At 52.0% G+C, this 17,221-nt stretch overlaps 5 protein-coding genes across 5 annotated transcripts; all 5 read right to left on the bottom strand.

Annotated features, from left to right (window-relative positions):
• Nucleotides 1–748: 748 nt before the first annotated feature.
• Nucleotides 749–2,159, bottom strand: NCLIV_058070 (SRS domain-containing protein; the record flags this gene model as incomplete). Its single annotated transcript, XM_003885363.1, has 2 exons — nucleotides 749–1,185; nucleotides 1,616–2,159. 2 exons carry the CDS (start codon nucleotides 2,157–2,159, stop codon nucleotides 749–751), a joined length of 981 nt encoding a protein of 326 aa, XP_003885412.1.
• Nucleotides 2,160–4,539: 2,380 nt separating this feature from the next.
• NCLIV_058080 (SRS domain-containing protein) lies at nucleotides 4,540–5,977 on the bottom strand (the record flags this gene model as incomplete). Its single annotated transcript, XM_003885364.1, has 2 exons — nucleotides 4,540–5,144; nucleotides 5,404–5,977. The coding sequence occupies 2 exons, from the start codon at nucleotides 5,975–5,977 to the stop codon at nucleotides 4,540–4,542; spliced, it is 1,179 nt and encodes a 392-aa protein (XP_003885413.1).
• A 2,346-nt stretch (nucleotides 5,978–8,323) lies between these two features.
• On the bottom strand, nucleotides 8,324–9,944 carry NCLIV_058090 (SRS domain-containing protein; the record flags this gene model as incomplete). Its single annotated transcript, XM_003885365.1, has 2 exons — nucleotides 8,324–8,961; nucleotides 9,200–9,944. The coding sequence occupies 2 exons, from the start codon at nucleotides 9,942–9,944 to the stop codon at nucleotides 8,324–8,326; spliced, it is 1,383 nt and encodes a 460-aa protein (XP_003885414.1).
• A 2,060-nt stretch (nucleotides 9,945–12,004) lies between these two features.
• NCLIV_058100 (SRS domain-containing protein) lies at nucleotides 12,005–13,451 on the bottom strand (the record flags this gene model as incomplete). The annotated part of the gene is made up of 2 exons (XM_003885366.1): nucleotides 12,005–12,547; nucleotides 12,819–13,451. The coding sequence occupies 2 exons, from the start codon at nucleotides 13,449–13,451 to the stop codon at nucleotides 12,005–12,007; spliced, it is 1,176 nt and encodes a 391-aa protein (XP_003885415.1).
• Nucleotides 13,452–15,771: 2,320 nt separating this feature from the next.
• NCLIV_058110 (SRS domain-containing protein) lies at nucleotides 15,772–17,221 on the bottom strand (the record flags this gene model as incomplete). Its single annotated transcript, XM_003885367.1, has 2 exons — nucleotides 15,772–16,290; nucleotides 16,586–17,221. 2 exons carry the CDS (start codon nucleotides 17,219–17,221, stop codon nucleotides 15,772–15,774), a joined length of 1,155 nt encoding a protein of 384 aa, XP_003885416.1.

The following is a 17,221-nucleotide window of genomic DNA, read 5'->3' on the forward strand; positions in this document are numbered from 1 at the left end:
GAAGGCCGTCCACTGCGGTCAACCGAAAAGGCGTCATCCGTTCTGCATGGAACGAAATCTGTTGGGCATGTCGTTTTCTAAACGTGAGTGATGTGTTCTGAGAAACGCCTGTTGAACGTCGATAACCGCAGTCACATATACTCTGTACGGAGACAACTATTGCCCCGGGAATGCAGTTTGCAGAACTTCATTGCACATATTTATCCTGCTCTTGTACAAACGTCCACACAGAGGTAGCACGTTGGCATGGAGCGAAGTCGTCTTCTAGGCGACCACAGTCGCGAGATTGAAAATGTACAGAATCTGATTAGACGACGCCTCCGAAGAGCTGCACCACATGTGGCTAACAACCTCCTGCTATTTTGCGTCATTCTATCCTGTTTACTCTCAACGAATGCCTCCTAGAGAGGCACTGACCATCAACATGCTCCTTGTTCATCTCTACCTGGGGTTCTCAACCGCGTCAGGCTGAGGCCCTTGTCGCATTCCCTGACCTCTCTTCAGGCTATTCCGTGCAAGGCCGAGGAGACAAAGACGGTCCTTGACAAAAATATATGCTGTCTCGCTATGCACAGCAGTCTCCTCTTCCTCGCCCACGCACACAGGGTGCTCGTCCCAACAAAGCCCCGTACCCTCTCCTGTCCTTCCGTCAGTTGCCGTTGTCCCGTACTTCGCATGTGTGGCCTCTGTACAACGGAGAATTCCAAAAAAAATGCCTTCGACTGTATTTTACGGGTCCAGAACTGTTCTAGTACATGACCTGAACGAAGGCTACAAAAACACCTAACCCGAGCAAGAGAGCCTGCACTGATCGTGCAAAGGCGGAGGTCGAGGCAGCATTACTGCGCTGAGGTACCTGTATCTTCACATAGCATGCATTGGGCTCTTGCCGTAACTCTTCCCCCTCTTGCTCAGACCCAGAAGCAGCTGCGCACTTGTAGCAGAATGTGCCTGCAGTCTCAGGCAACTCCTCTACACTGAACGTGTAGCCCGAGGTCGATGTCGCGAGCTTCGCAGACGGCAGCATGTCTGCCAGCCTTACAGGGTTCTGACAAGATTCGTCAAAAATCAGATCTGAATGATTTTCTGGATTAAGCCTGTCAATGATCGTGTCGCATTGGAACGAGACGCTCTTGGATTCGCTCGTGATCTCCAGATCCATGTTCTGCTTCGCAACGGTGCATGCTGCAGACATAGGAGAGTAACACCCGCGAGTGCAGTGACAGACATGCCCTCCTATAAGCAAAAAAAAGGGATCGAAAGTTTCTAGATGGTAACTTGTTGGGGTGACTGAACGCGGTTGAAAACGGTGACAGTTCAATTTGGATGGTCAGCTGTGGGGCCGCTCTCGCGGCAAGTCGAATCAGCCCGACGCTTCGTTGCGTGCGGGTCTCCGCACTAAGGCAGGAATCCACATTTTCTAGTGCCGATCATCTTTGCCACTCTGCATGCCAGAGAGAGAGATGCTGAAACGTCCGGAACCAGGGCCCGGGCAACCGTGTCGGGCATATCAGTGAATGTGGCAACTCGAGTATACGCGATGCTTGCTTGCCTGAGCTACCAAAAGCCTTCCACAAACTGTTTTTGAATCGAACCTAACGTAATTCGGGCTTACTGTTCGCAGCTGGATCAGCGGGAACTGTCACTGTGACGACGCACTTTTTTTCGACTGCTTTTGCCGCGGCGAGCGCTCCTACCCCAGGGACGCCTGTCGATCCGGGTCCCGTGCCACCCTCATTATTCGTTGCCGCTTTGCATCCGAAATAGATGGTAGTTGTCCGCTGAGGTAGCTTGCCCAGTGACAGCGTAACTTCTGAACCTTGTTGGTCTTGTTCGCTTGGAGTGTTAACAGTGGCTTCGGATCCGTTGCCGAAAAGCTCCACCAGAGACTTCTCGTTCTTATCCTGCCCAACTGCTTCTCCTGTCATGTAGCACTTTGTGACCGGCTGACCGCCCTCTGATGAGGGCAGCACCTGGCTAAAGTGGGTACCGCAGACAAACGAGGCCCTCTTGGTGTCGGCGTCAACCTCAACGGATATGCCTGCCAAATTGGTCCCTGCATCGCAGGTCAATTTATTCGTGGTGCCAGCGTCTTCCTTGGTCCCAAGCACTGTAGTAGACATGAGCACGGTGACCACCAACAGCAGAGGCGCCATCATTGTCTTCCGGACTGGAACAGCCCTAGTCCCTGCCATGGTGATCACTTGTGTGAAAGACGGAGACCGAAAACCCAGTCCCTACTCTTCGGAAGCGCACTTCTACACCAGTTCAATTTTGAGACACCGAGTCAGCCAGAAGAATTATAAGCGAGGTGACCAAGGGACAGACAGTTTTCGAACACGTATGATAACTTCTAATAACTGAGTGAAAATCCTATATTTTCCAGTGTACAATTACGGCAGTCCACCAAGAGGAAGTCCCCGAAAGAAAAAACTCACTATGAAGAACAAAAAACTATCTCGAACCGACAACGACAATGGCACGGGGAACGCCCTCCCAGTCGAGGGCAACTGCTGATTTACTCAGAGCTTTTACACCGCTGCTACTTTGATATAGAAAAAACCGAAGCACCCAGCATATCTTCACCGAAACACATGCTGCACAGTGACCCTACTATGCGTCGAGTTCGTTGACACTCCATCTATCATCCAGACTGCCTTATCCGACAGATTGCACAGCCGTCATCGCCTCAAAGTCCCGCCCCCCTCAGCCCTTATGAATCCCAGGAGAACGCCTCCCCCTACTACCCCAGTGATGAGCAAAGGATCGGAGAGTTGAGCAGGAGAAATAATCTCGGGGGGAGCGCGCCCATGCCGAGGGAGGCAGCCTCGGGGGGTCGGCGCAGAAGGGGTTTCGACCCCTCACTCAAGAGAGAAGAACTCAAAATGTCCGCATTTTCTGATATGTACATCCGTTTCATCTCCCCTTTTTTTGCCTTTTTTGTGTGTGGCTCAGTATGAGGTGATCCGAGAGTCAATCGGGGCAAAAAGGGAAGTGTAGGTCACGATGCCAGGCGGGAGTTGAAAAAATGAATCTATTTTCTGGGAGCATTGCCGCAGATGAGGGTCGTGCTCGTCCATAGCGGCAGATCTTTTCCCTTGGAAACAAAGTCGACATCAGCTGCTGAGAGATGAGAAGGTCCAGCCAACGTACTTTACCAAAGGGGAACGCAGATGGAAGAGTCTCTACTATGCGTCTTAGGCCGGCCGACACACCACGGCGTACCCCATCTGGGACAGTTGACACAGCTTTTGGCACCAATGCACCGCAGGCAGCCGAATTCGCGGCTTTACTATGTGGCCCACTTCAGTATCACCTTTGGAGGAGTGCATGCTTTTTCACTGAGATATGTGTGGCGTTGTGAAGTTGATGGTGGTCTAGGAGATGAGCGAGTGGTGGGGTCATTTCCATCCCCGTAGTCCAAACCAGGAATTCTCAACGGTAGTGTACGAGGATTACAGGAGAAACATCAGATATGAATTCGTTTCTCGTGAGCTATCCCTGCAACGCCTATTGACTGGGGATGTGCTAAGTTCAGAGATGTCGAGGCTCGTGTACCGGGGACACGATTTCTCAGGTTCCCCGCAGCCAGTGGAGTTGAACTTATACACACAATACAGTTCCTCGGTAGAGTTCGAAATTGTTCAGCGGGTGCATGCTTCCGAGAACAACTCGCCGAGAAGTCTACTATCGACAGCAGCAGACAAAAAAAGGCGATCTGTTGCTCCTGCCGAAAGCGTGTGTAAGGGATCACTGGCAAAGCATCTACCCCGGAACACCGCCCACCGAGATCGTGTCAAATAACGCTACATCTTTCGTGCGCAGCAGAATAGGATCAGCCACCACATTTTAAAAGAGGAACATGTGTTGTGCAACAAGCGTTTGCGAAGTCATTCACCGCGATCCAATCCGTTCCGCTCGGAAACATGGATACCGGTAAATACAATTTGATGCAGCACATTACCGGCAATCTTATTCAGGAACGCAAATTCACACAGAACCAACTCGCCTGCAAGGAGAACAATCTAATCGGTGGGCGGCTGCTGCTTGCGCCAGGTCGGGGCATGTAGCGAATCACATTCGAAGATGTCTCCTAAGATCTGCAACACCGTGCACGTCTCCTGGCTACCGGCTTTCTGCCATTTTGCTTTGTCGCCTCTCGTGGAGTCACGGGGGTTGCCTCAGGACTACATGCTCGCTACACAAACAGCAGGGTATGTCCCACTTCAGGGAGTCTCCCGCCACCACGGGACGGGGCCGGCCCTCCCGTTCCCTCATCTTGCAGTTCTCTACTCCTGGAGAACCGAGAAGGAGACGGCCAAGGCCCTTCGCAAACATTTCTACGGACATGCTGTGCAGAGCAGCCACGATGGCACTGTTCAGGCCTACACGTTCGTGAACCCACCATAATGCCCCTCACCCCTTTTGGCCTTCTCCCGATAGATGCTCCGCTTTCGCTTCCCGCAGGACGCTCCAATGTCGGCTCGTCGAACTCTGACAGAGTCCCTTGTTCTGTATTTCACAGAACCAAAACTGATTCTAAAAAACGGCCGCAGCGAAGAGTACTGCAGCAGCCAACCCCAAAAAGAGAGCAGGCACTGACAATGTTCTTGCAGAGATCAGGGCAGCACTGTCGAGATTAGCGGCTGAAACTTTTATCTTCACGTAGCATGCAATTGCATTCTGACTTTGTTCTGGAGACGCCCTCGTGCCAGAAGCAGAAGCAGCGGAGCACTTGTAGCAGAATGTGGCTGCAGGCTCAGGCAGTTCCTCTACAGTGAACTGGTAGCCCGAGTTCGTGTTCGTCAGCGAGGCAGATGGCAGCTTTTCTGCCAGAGTCACTTCATTCTCACATGATTCATCGAATATATTCGTGGCGGTGCGTGGAGACAGCGTGGCAATGTCTGTGTCACATCGGAAAGAAGCGGTCTTGGATTCGCTGTTGATCTCGAGATTCATGTTCTCCTTCGCAACAGTGCACGCTGCAGGCATACGCGAGGAGCGCCAGCGAGAGTGATGACATACAGGAATACAAAGCAGCAGACAAGCGAGCAAAAAAATAAGTGCTGATGCCAATTGGTGTGGGCGACTGCGCTTCATTGAAAACGGCGCGAGTTCTTCTTGCTTGGCAAGCTCTGGGACCACTCTCGAGCAATCAGGCTCACGCCACCTCTTCGTTGTGAATAGGGTTCACTGTCAGGCAACAAAACAGACTATAGTGTCGAATCTACTTGAAAATTATCTCAGCAGCGATGATGACACGTACGGTACCAATGCCCTCGAGGTGTGGGAAACCCCTTCAGGGTATGTGTCAGATAAAGTCTTAGTGCTGAAGATTTTGATGGGTCTCTAGAGGCGTCAACAAACAGTCCAAGAATGGGGTATAGTGTATCGCAGGCTTACTGCTGGCATCTGGATCAGCGGGAACGGTCACTGTGACAACGCATTTTGTTTCTTTGCCTCTTCCAACCACCCCAGGGCCGCCTGGTGCAGGTGCTCCTACCCCCTCAGACGCCGCCTTGTCGCTGCAGCCGAAGTAGATGACTTGCTTTGTTTCGGGGAGCTTTCCCAGTGCCAGCGTGACTGTTGATTGGCCGCCGGAGATTCTTTGTGAGGGTGTGATAGTGGCTTGCGACCCTTGGCCAAAAAGCGTCTCCAACTCCTCCTCATCCTCAAGATTTGGGCCCGCATAATACTTGGCGAGTCTTGTCTCACTGGGCGACGGCAACACATTGTTGATTCCAGTATCGCATACAAATGTAACCTTCCTGGTTACGGTATCAACTGCAACGGATATGCCCTGGTTAGCGGCCCTTTTTGTGCAGGTATTGGTAGACGTTTCGGCACTCTGTCCCTTGCTCCCCAGCACTGCACTGGACACGAGCACGGCGCCGACCAAAAACAGAGTCCCTGCCATCCTCCAATTTGATGGACCAGCTCTAGTCCCTCCCATGGTGGCCATTTGTCTAGATGCCATATAGAAACGAAGAAGCCAACATCTACTCTTCGATAACACAACTCGTCCCAGTCTAGTTTAGAGAATCGCAATCCAGGGAACAATGATGGCTGAGTTGGAGAAGCGTACGATGTTGCGGAGATGTGCGATGTCTTCTGATAGCTGAGCGCACTTCCCACAGATCTTTTGCATCTCACAATCAGAACGAACCATCAAGATAGGTTCACCATGAAAATGCTCACTAACTCAGACCATGAAAATCTGGAAAAGAATATCTGGATTGCGGAGACGACGCAGTCAACCGTCACGCTCTCCTTGTCGATGGTAACTGCTGATTGTTGAAGACCCAGTACACTGCAGGTACTTTACTTTGACCGCAGAAAATAAGTAAACCATCCGACTTATCTTCACCGAAACCCGCTGCACAATGGGCACAGTACACGTCGCTTTTGACACCACGATCTTCGTCCACGTTGTCTTGTCCGACAAACTGGCACAAGCCTGGACAGCCATCACACCTTTTCACAGTCCCGCCTCCTCCTTGTCTTGTTGGTAACTCACCACCTCACGACCGTCTACTACCCTCTGGGTGAATCGGAGACCGGCGGAGGAGAGAGACTCTCTGGGGGGCGCGCCCCTGTTGCGGCAGGAGGGCCTCTCGCCTGTCACAAGAGGAAGTCTCAAAATGTCCGGGCGAATTTGATTGCATTTCCTTTCTTTAGTCTCCCTTTTCATCGCCGATTTTTCTCGTGTGCCTGGCACACGTCCAGAAGATGCGCGACTGACGTGGCACCAAACAGGCAATTATAAAGCACAAATTAAAATGGCGGCTGTAAATACAGCCCTCTCCTCTGAGACGTGTCGTCGTTGAGGGAAGTGCATGACCGTAGAGACACCGCTCGTCGTTCTGAGTTGATGGCGAGATCCGATGCCGGTAGTTGAAAGGAGTCACGAAGCATATTTAATCGAAGACGACGAAAGCGGGACATCCAGTATTTCTTGTGTTTGGTCGACATAGCAAGAGCGCATCCCATCCGAGAGTCTTCGGGCAGGGCTTGAGATGAATATGCATCACACGCAACCGAATGCTCCCACTTTCACAATGTGACCCTCTGCATTACTAGCTTTGCCTAGTACACAGGCTTATCCGTGCGGACATGTGCCGCCTCGCGACAAGGGGGGTTGAAGAGGTACCCTGTAGATGGAGATGTCTATTCACAATCTCATCCACAAAGCCTTCGGAGAGAGGCATGCACTAGGAAAGCATACACGTACTCCAGAAAACTTTCTTCTTCGGGGTATCCTCTGAGGATCACGCAAACAAAATCGGAAATTGATTCGCCTTTCCCGAGCCTGCCCTGCAACACGCATATCGCCTGCGAATCTACCTGCGAATGACTGTCGACGGTGAAAAGGTCGTGTATCCGGAACAGCACTTTTCAGTTCCTCGTCAATCAGCAAGGCGCGTGGCTGACCCAGAGATGATAGTTCGTCTGAAGGGGTTTCCAGGTTTCATTGGCGCCCGCAAGGAGATTTCACCGGGCATTTGAGGTTCGACAAATGCCGAAGAACGAGATCGCTCCCACGCTCAGAAGCAGACAGGTGCAAGAATCCACAGTAGAAGGCCGTCCACTGCGGTCAACCGAAAAGGCGTCATCCGTTCTGCATGGAACGAAATCTGTTGGGCATGTCGTTTTCTAAACGTGAGTGATGTGTTCTGAGAAACGCCTGTTGAACGTCGATAACCGCAGTCACATATACTCTGTACGGAGACAACTATTGCCCCGGGAATGCAGTTTGCAGAACTTCATTGCACATATTTATCCTGCTCTTGTACAAACGTCCACACAGAGGTAGCACGTTGGCATGGAGCGAAGTCGTCTTCTAGGCGACCACAGTCGCGAGATTGAAAATGTACAGAATCTGATTAGACGACGCCTCCGAAGAGCTGCACCACATGTGGCTAACAACCTCCTGCTATTTTGCGTCATTCTATCCTGTTTACTCTCAACGAATGCCTCCTAGAGAGGCACTGACCATCAACATGCTCCTTGTTCATCTCTACCTGGGATTCTCAACCGCGTCAGGCTGAGGCCCTTGTCGCATTCCCTGACCTCTCTTCAGGCTATTCCGTGCAAGGCCGAGGAGACAAAGACGGTCCTTGACAAAAATATATGCTGTCTCGCTATGCACAGCAGTCTCCTCTTCCTCGCCCACGCACACAGGGTGCTCGTCCCAACAAAGCCCCGTACCCTCTCCTGTCCTTCCGTCAGTTGCCGTTGTCCCGTACTTCGCATGTGTGGCCTCTGTACAACGGAGAATTCCAAAAAAATGCCTTCGACTGTATTTTACGGGTCCAGAATTGTTCTAGTACATGACCTGAACGAAGGCTACAAAAACACCTAACCCGAGCAAGAGAGCCTGCACTGATCGTGCAAAGGCGGAGGTCGAGGCAGCATTACTGCGCTGAGGTACCTGTATCTTCACATAGCATGCATTGGGCTCTTGCCATAACTCTTCCCCCTCTTGCTCAGACCCAGAAGCAGCTGCGCACTTGTAGCAGAACGTGCCTGCAGTCTCAGGCAACTCCTCTACACTGAACGTGTAGCCCGAGGTCGATGTCGCGAGCTTCGCAGACGGCAGCATGTCTGCCAGCCTTACAGGGTTCTGACAAGATTCGTCAAAAATCAGATCTGAATGATTTTCTGGATTAAGCCTGTCAATGATCGTGTCGCATTGGAACGAGACGCTCTTGGATTCGCTCGTGATCTCCAGATCCATACTCTGCTTCGCACCGGTGCACGCTGCAGGCATAACAGAGGGACACCGGGGAGTGAGATGATGTACATGGCCCCGAAACACAGAATGTTTGGAAGCTAAGTAACATGCGTTGAGGCGAATTGCTGGTTGGTACGGTTGAGTCGGATTGATTGAAAGCGGTCTCCCTCTGGCCTTATTTGGCAAACCGTGGGACCGCTGTCGGCCCAACTTGGACCAGGACGACGCTGCATTGCGAACAAGCTTCTTACACTGAGACCAAAATTCGAATGATCAAATCTGTCACCTGCCGGGAACTACGTATACCAGAGAAACCGATATGTGTGTGATGCTAACGTTCCGCCAAAACAGGCGTTCACCTTCGAACATTCGACAGATCACGTATGAGTGACGCTACGTTTCATGTACTGCCATGATGCTTTCACAAACGGCCTATCAACTGGGTACACTGCCCCTGTGACTTACTGCTGGCAGTTGGATCAGCGGGAACTGTCACAGTGACGATGCATCTGGCTTTTGATTCTCCTTGTTTTGAAACCCCGACGGCAGCTCGGTTAGCCGAACGCCTGAAGGCATCATGCGAGGCGCCAACCACCGCCAAACGCCGCGCGCCTACACCTGGCGTGACTGAGTTTACACCCGAAATAGCACCAGGCTTCGGTGCCGGGCCGACGCTTCCACCCGCTTCGGCGCCCGCCTGGGGGACCGTCAGAGACGCATCAGGGTCGCCAGTCTCTTCTGCTGACTCGGCATCCGAGGCTGTCGAGTCGGTACAAACAAAGTAGATGGTCTGCATTGTTTGCGGGAGCTCTCCCAGTGTAAGTGTGACTTCCGAATTTTGCTTGGACTTTCCTGTTGACGCTACGACAGTGGCTTGGGACCCTTGGCCGAAAAGGCTCACCAACTCCTCCTCTTCCTTTAGTCCTTTCTCAGTGTAACACTTCGTGACACTGCTTCCTTCTGAGGGCAGCACGGTTTTCATGCCCGTATCGCACACAAACGAGACCTTCTTGGTTTTCTGGTCAACTGACACCGATATGCCTGTCTGAGCCGTAGTTTCATTGCAGGTGATCTTAGAGCCGTCATCGTCTGCGTTCATTCCCAGCACTGCAGTGGACATGAGTACCACGACGACCACACACACAGCCCCTGCCATCCTGCGTTGCGTTAGCAGAACCCTAGTCCCTGCCGTGGAGACCGATTCTCTCATTGACACAGACGCAGAAGACCCGGCAGCTACTCTTCGAAAATCACAGCTCTTTTAACCGTAGTTCCGAGACGCACACCCCGACGGAACAATCAGGGTTACAGTGAACAAGGGAAGGACCGTTGGCGGACTTTTGCGATACCTCCTGGAAACTGAGATTGTCTCGGTATATTTTTGCAACTCACAATGACTTCGAGCCATCGACAGGCACAGCCAAAAAGCGCTCACAAAAAGCCGCCGTCAAGAAACAACGACAATACACTAATTGAAACGAGATTAACACTGGCGTCGGGACGCCGAATGTTTCGGTGGCACGTGCTTTTTTTTTCCTCAGATTTTTTATTCAGCAGGTACTTTGACCGCAGAAAATAAAGTAAAGCATCCGGCCTATCTTCTCCGAAACTTGCTGCACAGTGGGCACAGTAGCAGTTGCGTTTGACACTCTAACCATCGTCCACATTGTCTTGTCCGACAAACAGGACAGCCGTCGCCCCTCCCCTCACGGTTCCGCCCCCACGGGTTCGTTTTTAAAACAGAAGACAGCCAACTGCTGCAGTGAGAAGAAAATCGGGAAGCGACCCAGGGGGGTAATCTCGGGGGGGCGGTCCGCGTCGAGGCAGCTAGCGCCGGTGGGTTGCATCAGGAGGGATTCTGTTGCTTCCCCGAGAGGCGGTCTCAAAGAGCCCAGATGACCTTGGTTGTACGTCTCTTTCATATTGACTTAACGCCGCCGCTTTTGTGTACGACGCGTGTCGTGGAAAGCCGAGTGTGATTCAAGGTAACCAACCGACCACTGTGAGACTCGTAATTCCGCAGGCGGCAAAAAAAACTGTGTACTCGGAGTCTTGTCACAACTGAAAAAGGAAGTCCTTGTCGTGACAGAGTCAGTCAATTTGCCTCGAAACCGACCTCTGAAGCTGGTACGTGGCGCGATTAGCGAAATGTATTTCAGCAAAGAGGTATAAACCGAGAGCAGTCAGTGCTTACCTATTTTGTCAGCACACAAAGGGCGCACCCCGTCCATCCGGGAGTGTTCGCGCAGGCGTCGGGATTGATGCAGTGCAAGCAGCCGAATTAAAACCTTCACAATGTGACCCATGCCAGTATTACTTTTGAATGCATCTATACTTCTTCGCTGAAAGACGCTGCTTGGTGAAATAGATGATGAGCGAGTTACAAAAGTAGGTTGGTAATGCAACTTTGTTGTTTCACCCACATAGTCGTCGTACGCGAGATAGCCACGTGCATACATCTGCTCCACAACCGTCTTCTCCAGGATCTCGTATGAGGAGGCCTCCTGACTCATCTCTGCAACGGCACATAGAGTCTGTGAGTGCATTAACGGCAGTGCGTTGTGAAGTATCGTGTATCCAGAATGTTATTTCAGCTTCCTGTCCGACATCAAAACACGTGTATGTAGTGAAGATAGTTCGGCGGAAGGGTTTGAATCTGCTCATGAGGCCCCCGAACGCAGATTTCGCCCGACATTTTTGCTTCGACAACGATAAAAAAAGGGTTCACTTTCCTCAAGCATGAGACATGGAGGGAAAAAGAATCTACCACCGAAGTGCGTCAATCACGCCAAATCCCCAAGACGCTGTGCCTCCTGCAAGGAACAAAATAGGATCGGCCACGGACCTTTGAAAAGAGCAAGTTGGGGTGTGGAACACGCGTCCTGAACGTCATTCAAAGAAACTTTATACGCTCTGTACTGCAAGAAGCATGGCTGGCGGCGTAGTCTGTTGCAAAGTATTGCTCCTAATGCCGTTCAGGTACAAAAATCCCTATGTACATGGCACGTCTGCATGGACAGCAGTCTGCACCGAGGCCGGTGGCTGCACTTGCCAGTTCGGGACGTGTCGAGAATATAATTCGCAGAGATTTCCGAAGAGCAGCAACACATCCACTACCGCGGCATAACAGGCTTGTACCATTTTACTGTTTCAGTTCATAGAGAATCACCGGGATGGCTGCAGCGATAGGCAGACGCTGGATATGCTACTCAGTGCTCACATTGAGTGGCCCCTAGTTCCCACTAGGCTACGGCTTTGCCTCACCGTGATCTAGTGAGTGACCTGAAAGAGGGCTAAAGAAACACCCAACCCAACCAAGAGAGCCTGCACTGATCGTGCAAAGGCGGAGGTCGAGGCAGCATTACTGCGCTGAGGTACCTGTATCTTCACATAGCATGCATTTGGCTCTGGCTGTGACACTTCCTTCTCTTCCTCAGGGTCAGAAGCAGCTGCGCACTTGTAGCAGAATGTGCCTGCAGTCTCAGGCAACTCCTCTACACTGAACGTGTAGCCCGAGGTCGATGTCGCGAGCTTCGCAGACGGCAGCATGTCCGCCAGCTTTACAGGGTTCTGACAAGATTCGTCGAAAATCAGATCTGCAGGATTTTCTGGATTAAGCCTGTCAATGTTCGTGTCGCATTGGAACGAGACGCTCTTGGATTCGTTCGTGATCTCCAGATCCATGTTCTTCTTCGCAACGGTGCATGCTGCAGGCATAGGAGAGTAGCACCCGGGAGTGCAGTGACAGACACTCCGTACGACGAGAGAAAAAGAAGCGGACGAAAGTTTGTAGATGCTAACTGGTTGGGGTGACTGATCACGATTGAAAACGGTGACAGTTCAACTTGGTTGGCCACCTGTGGGGCTGCTCTCGCGGCAAGTCGAATCACGCCGACGCTTCGTTGCGCGCTGGTCTTCGCACTAATGCAGAAATCCACATTTTCTAGTGCCGATCATCTTTGCCACTCTGCATGCCAGAGAGAGAGATGCTGAAACGTCGGGAACTAGGGCCCGGCCAACCGTGTCGGGCATATCAGTGAATGTGTAAACTCGAGTATATGCGATTCTTGCTTGCCTGAGCTACCACAAGCCTTCCACAAACAGTCTTGAATCGAATGTAACATAACTCCGGCTTACTGTTCGCAGCTGGATCAGCGGGAACTGTCACTGTGACGACGCATTTGTTTCCTGCTGCTGCTGCTTTTGCCGCGGCGAGCCTTCTTGCCCCAAGGCCGCCTGCTCCCGCTCCCGGTACCCCTGCAGCCGTGGATCCGCCGGTGCAATGGAAGTAGATGGTCGTTCTCCGCTGAGGTAGCTTGCCCAGAGACAGCGTAACTTCTGAGCCCTGTTGTTCTCGTTCGCTTGGGGTTTTAACGGTAGCTTCGGATCCGTCACCGAAAAGCTCCACCAGAGACTTCTCGTTCTCCTCCTGCCCAACTTCTTCTGTCATGTAGCACTTCGTGACAGTGTGATCTTCCTTTGATGAGGGCAGCACCTGGTTAAAACCGGTACCGCAGACAAACGAGGCTCTTTTGGTGTCGGCGTCAACTTCAACGGATATGCCTGCTGAAGCGGTACTTTGATCGCACGTCACTGTAGCCGGAGTGCTAGTCCGTCCCTTGTTCCCAAGCACCGTAGTGGACATGAGCACGGTGACCACCATAAACAGAGCCACCATCATTGTCTTCCGGACTGGAACAGCCCTAGGGCCTGCCATGGTGATCACTTCTGTGAAGGACAGAGAGAGAAAACCCAGCCCCTACTACTCGGAAGCCCACGTCTAGCCAAGTTCAATTTCGAGGCACTGAATCAGCCGGAACAATCAGAAGTGAGGTGACCAAGGGAAAGACAGTTTTCGAACACGTGTGATAACTTCTGGCAACTGAATGAAAATCACAGCTATTTTCCAGCGCACAATTACGGCAGCCCATCGAGGAAAACTCACCGGAAAAAAAACTCACTATGAAGAACCAAATACTATCTCGAACCGAGAATGACACTGTCGCCCCGGACTGCCTCCCAGTCGATGGCAACTGCTGATTTACTCAGAGCTTTTACCCCGCTGCTACTTTGATAGAGAAAAAAACAGAAGCGCCCCGCGTATCTTCACCGAAACTCATGCTGCACAGTGACCCTACTATGCGTCGAGTTCGTTGACACTCCAACAATCATCCAGATTGTCTTGTCCGACAGATTGCACAGCCGTCATCGCCTCAGAGTCCCGCACCCCTCAGCCCTTGTGAATCCCAGGAGAACGCCCCCGCCTACTACCCCAGTGATGAGCAAAGGATCGGAGAGTTGAGCAGGAGAAATAATCTCGGGGGGAGCGCGCCCATGCCGAGGGAGGCAGCCTCGGGGGATCGGCGCAGGAGAGGTTTCGACCCCTCACTCAAGAGAAAAGAACTCAAAATGTCCGCATTTTCTGATATGTACATCCGTTTCATCTCCCCTTTTTTTGCCTTTTTTGTGTGTGGCTCAGGATGAGGTGATCCGAGAGTCAATCGGGGCAAAAAGGGAAGTGTAGGTCACGATGCCAGTCGGGAGTTGAAAAAATGAATCTATTTTCTGGGAGCATTGCCGCAGATGAGGGTCGTGCTCGTCCATAGCGGCAGATCTTTTCCCTTGGGAACGAAGTCGATATCAGCGGTTGATAGATGAAAAGACCCAGTCAACGTAGTGTATCAAAGGGGAACGCAGATGAAAGAGTCTCTACTATGCATCTTAGGCCGGCCGACACACACGGCGTACCCCATCTGGGACAGGTGACACAGCTTTTGGCACGAATGCACCGCAAGCAGCCGAATTCGTGGCTTTACTATGTGACCCACTTCAGTATCACCTTTGAAGGAGTGCATGCTTTCTCACTGAGATATGCGCGGCGTTGTGAAGTTGATGGTGGTACAGGAGACGAACGAGTGGTGACGGCATTTCCTGTTTCGCCCACGTAGTTCCCATAGGGGAGTTGTGCACCCGCATATCCCAGCACCAAACCAGGAATTCTCGACGGTAGTGCATGAGGGTTACAGGGGAAAGATCAGATGTCAATTCGTTTCTTCTGAGCTATCCCTGCAACGCCTATTGACTGCGAATGAGCTAACGACGGTGGCAGGTGAAGGTTCGGGTGTCGAGAAGATGGTTTTTGAGTCTCTTCCAGGCATGAGAAATGCGCCTGATCTAGAGAAAACAGTTCGGCCAAAGCGTGTGAAGATTCAGCAATCACACGAACGAAGAAGTCATCAGGCATATTATTCGGCTACACAAATACCGATAACTCCCTCCATACATGCAGCAGAGAGGAAAGGAGATTTTTTACCACGAAACTGCGTCCTCCGACATCATCCCCACAAGCTCTATCACTTCTGTGTGAAGGAAGATAGTACCAGCCTGGAAATTTTGACACTGTATGGAACGCGGTTTTTAGGCGCTAGTCACAGCAGCCCCACCTCTCTCTCCGGAAACACGGATACCCAGCGATGCAGATGATTGAAGCGCATCGCGCGTAATCTCGTTCACTTACAAAAATCCGCACAAAGGTAGCACCACTGCAAGGAGACAAGCTTACACCGCGACGGTATTCTGCAGCCGCGAGACAAAAAAATGTGCAGAATTCGCAGCTGTATCCGAACAGCTGAGGCAACCGCGAATGGGCTAGCTTGCTTGGCCATCTCTCGTACAATCATGGGGCTTGCCTCAGAGATGTACAGGCGCTAGTGATGCATTGTGTTGTTCGCTTCGGTTGGTCTTCGGTACCCACCACAGCCCTTCGTCACTTTTCCTGACGTAGGGGGTTCCACTGTTAACCCCTGGGCCAGGATGCAACGAAGCTCTCCACAGGCATCTCGACGGACAGCCTACACGCAACGGTCCACCTGTCTTCGTTGTTGCGTTACATGACGCTGGTCCGAACAAAGCCCCCCACGCTTGTTTCGTCCTTCCTCCAGATGCTCCTCTAGTGATCTGTGCATGTGTCGCCTACGTAGGCTTGGCGGACTGCGAGACGGTGCACTGTACTGTTTTTCAGAAAGAGAAGACGAAAACTAAAGCACGACGGGAAAGAAGAGAAACGAAATAGCTAATCCGGAAGTGAGAAGCGGCACCGACCTGGTCGTGGCGACGCTCGAGGCAGCACTGTCCAGATTAGCTGCTGAAACATGTATCTTCACATTGCAAGCATTTGATCCCTCCTCTGGCGCTTCCTTCTTGTCAGCAGCAACAGCGGAGCACTTATAGCAAAAAGTGGCTGCAGTCTCAGGCAACTCCTCTACACTGAACGTGTAGCCCGAGGTCGATGTCGCGAGCTTCGCAGACGGCAGCATGTCCGCCAGCTTTACAGGGTTCTGACAAGATTCGTCAAATATCAAATCTGCAGGATTTGCTGGAGTCAGGTTGCCAACGTTCGTGTCACACTGGAAGGAAACGCTCTTGGATTCGTTCGTGATCTCCAGATCCATGTTCTTCTTCGCAACGGTGCATGCTGCAGACATAGGAGAGCAACACCCGGGAGCGAAGTGACAGACACGCCCTCCTCTAAGCGAAAAAGAAGCGAACGAATGTTTCTGGATGCTAACTGGTTGGGGTGACTGAAAACGATTGAAAACGGTGACAGTTCAACTTGGTTGGCCACCTGTGGGGCTGCTCTCGCGGCAAGTCGAATCACGCCGACGCTTCGTTGCGCGCTGGTCTTCGCACTAATGCAGAAATCCACATTTTCTAGTGCCGATCATCTTTGCCACTCTGCATGCCAGAGAGAGAGATGCTGAAACGTCAGGAACTAGGCCCCGGCCAACCGTGTCGGGCATATCAGTGCATGTGGAATCTCGAGTATCTGCGATGCTTGCTTGCCTGAGCTACCACAAGGATTCCACAAAACACTTTGAATCGAATGTAACATAACTCCGGCTTACTGTTCGCAGCTGGATCAGCGGGAACTGTCACTGTGACGACGCATTTGTTTCCTGCTGCTGCTGCTGCTTTTGCCGCGGCGAGCCTTCTTGCCCCATGGCCGCCTACTCCGGTTCCAAGTCTCCCTGCCTCCCGAGATGCCGCCTTGTCGCTGCAGCCGAAGTAGATGGTTTTGATAGTCTCGGGGAGCTTTCCCAACGTCAACTCGACTGTTGATTTGCCGGTGGGGTTTCTTTGTGATTGTGTGATAGTGGCTTGCGACCCTTGGCCGAAAAACGTCGCCAACTCCTCCTCTTTCTCCTTCCCGAGAGCTTTATCCGCGTAGTACTTGGTGAGTGTTGTGCCACTCGGCGACGGCAACACATTGTTGATATCAGTGTCGCATACAAATGTGGCCGTTTTGGTTTTCGTGTCAACTGTGACGGATATGCCTTGTGAAGCGCCACCTGAAGTGCAGGTGTGGGGAGGCGTTTTGTCACTCTGTCCGTTGCTCCCCAGCACTGCACTGGACGCGAGTACGGCGCCGACCAGAAACAGAGCTCCCGCCATTCTCCTTTGCGTTGGAAAAGCCCTAGTCCCTGCCAT

Source organism: Neospora caninum, chromosome XI (genome assembly GCF_000208865.1).
Source record: "Neospora caninum Liverpool complete genome, chromosome XI".
NCBI lineage: Eukaryota > Apicomplexa > Conoidasida > Eucoccidiorida > Sarcocystidae > Neospora > Neospora caninum.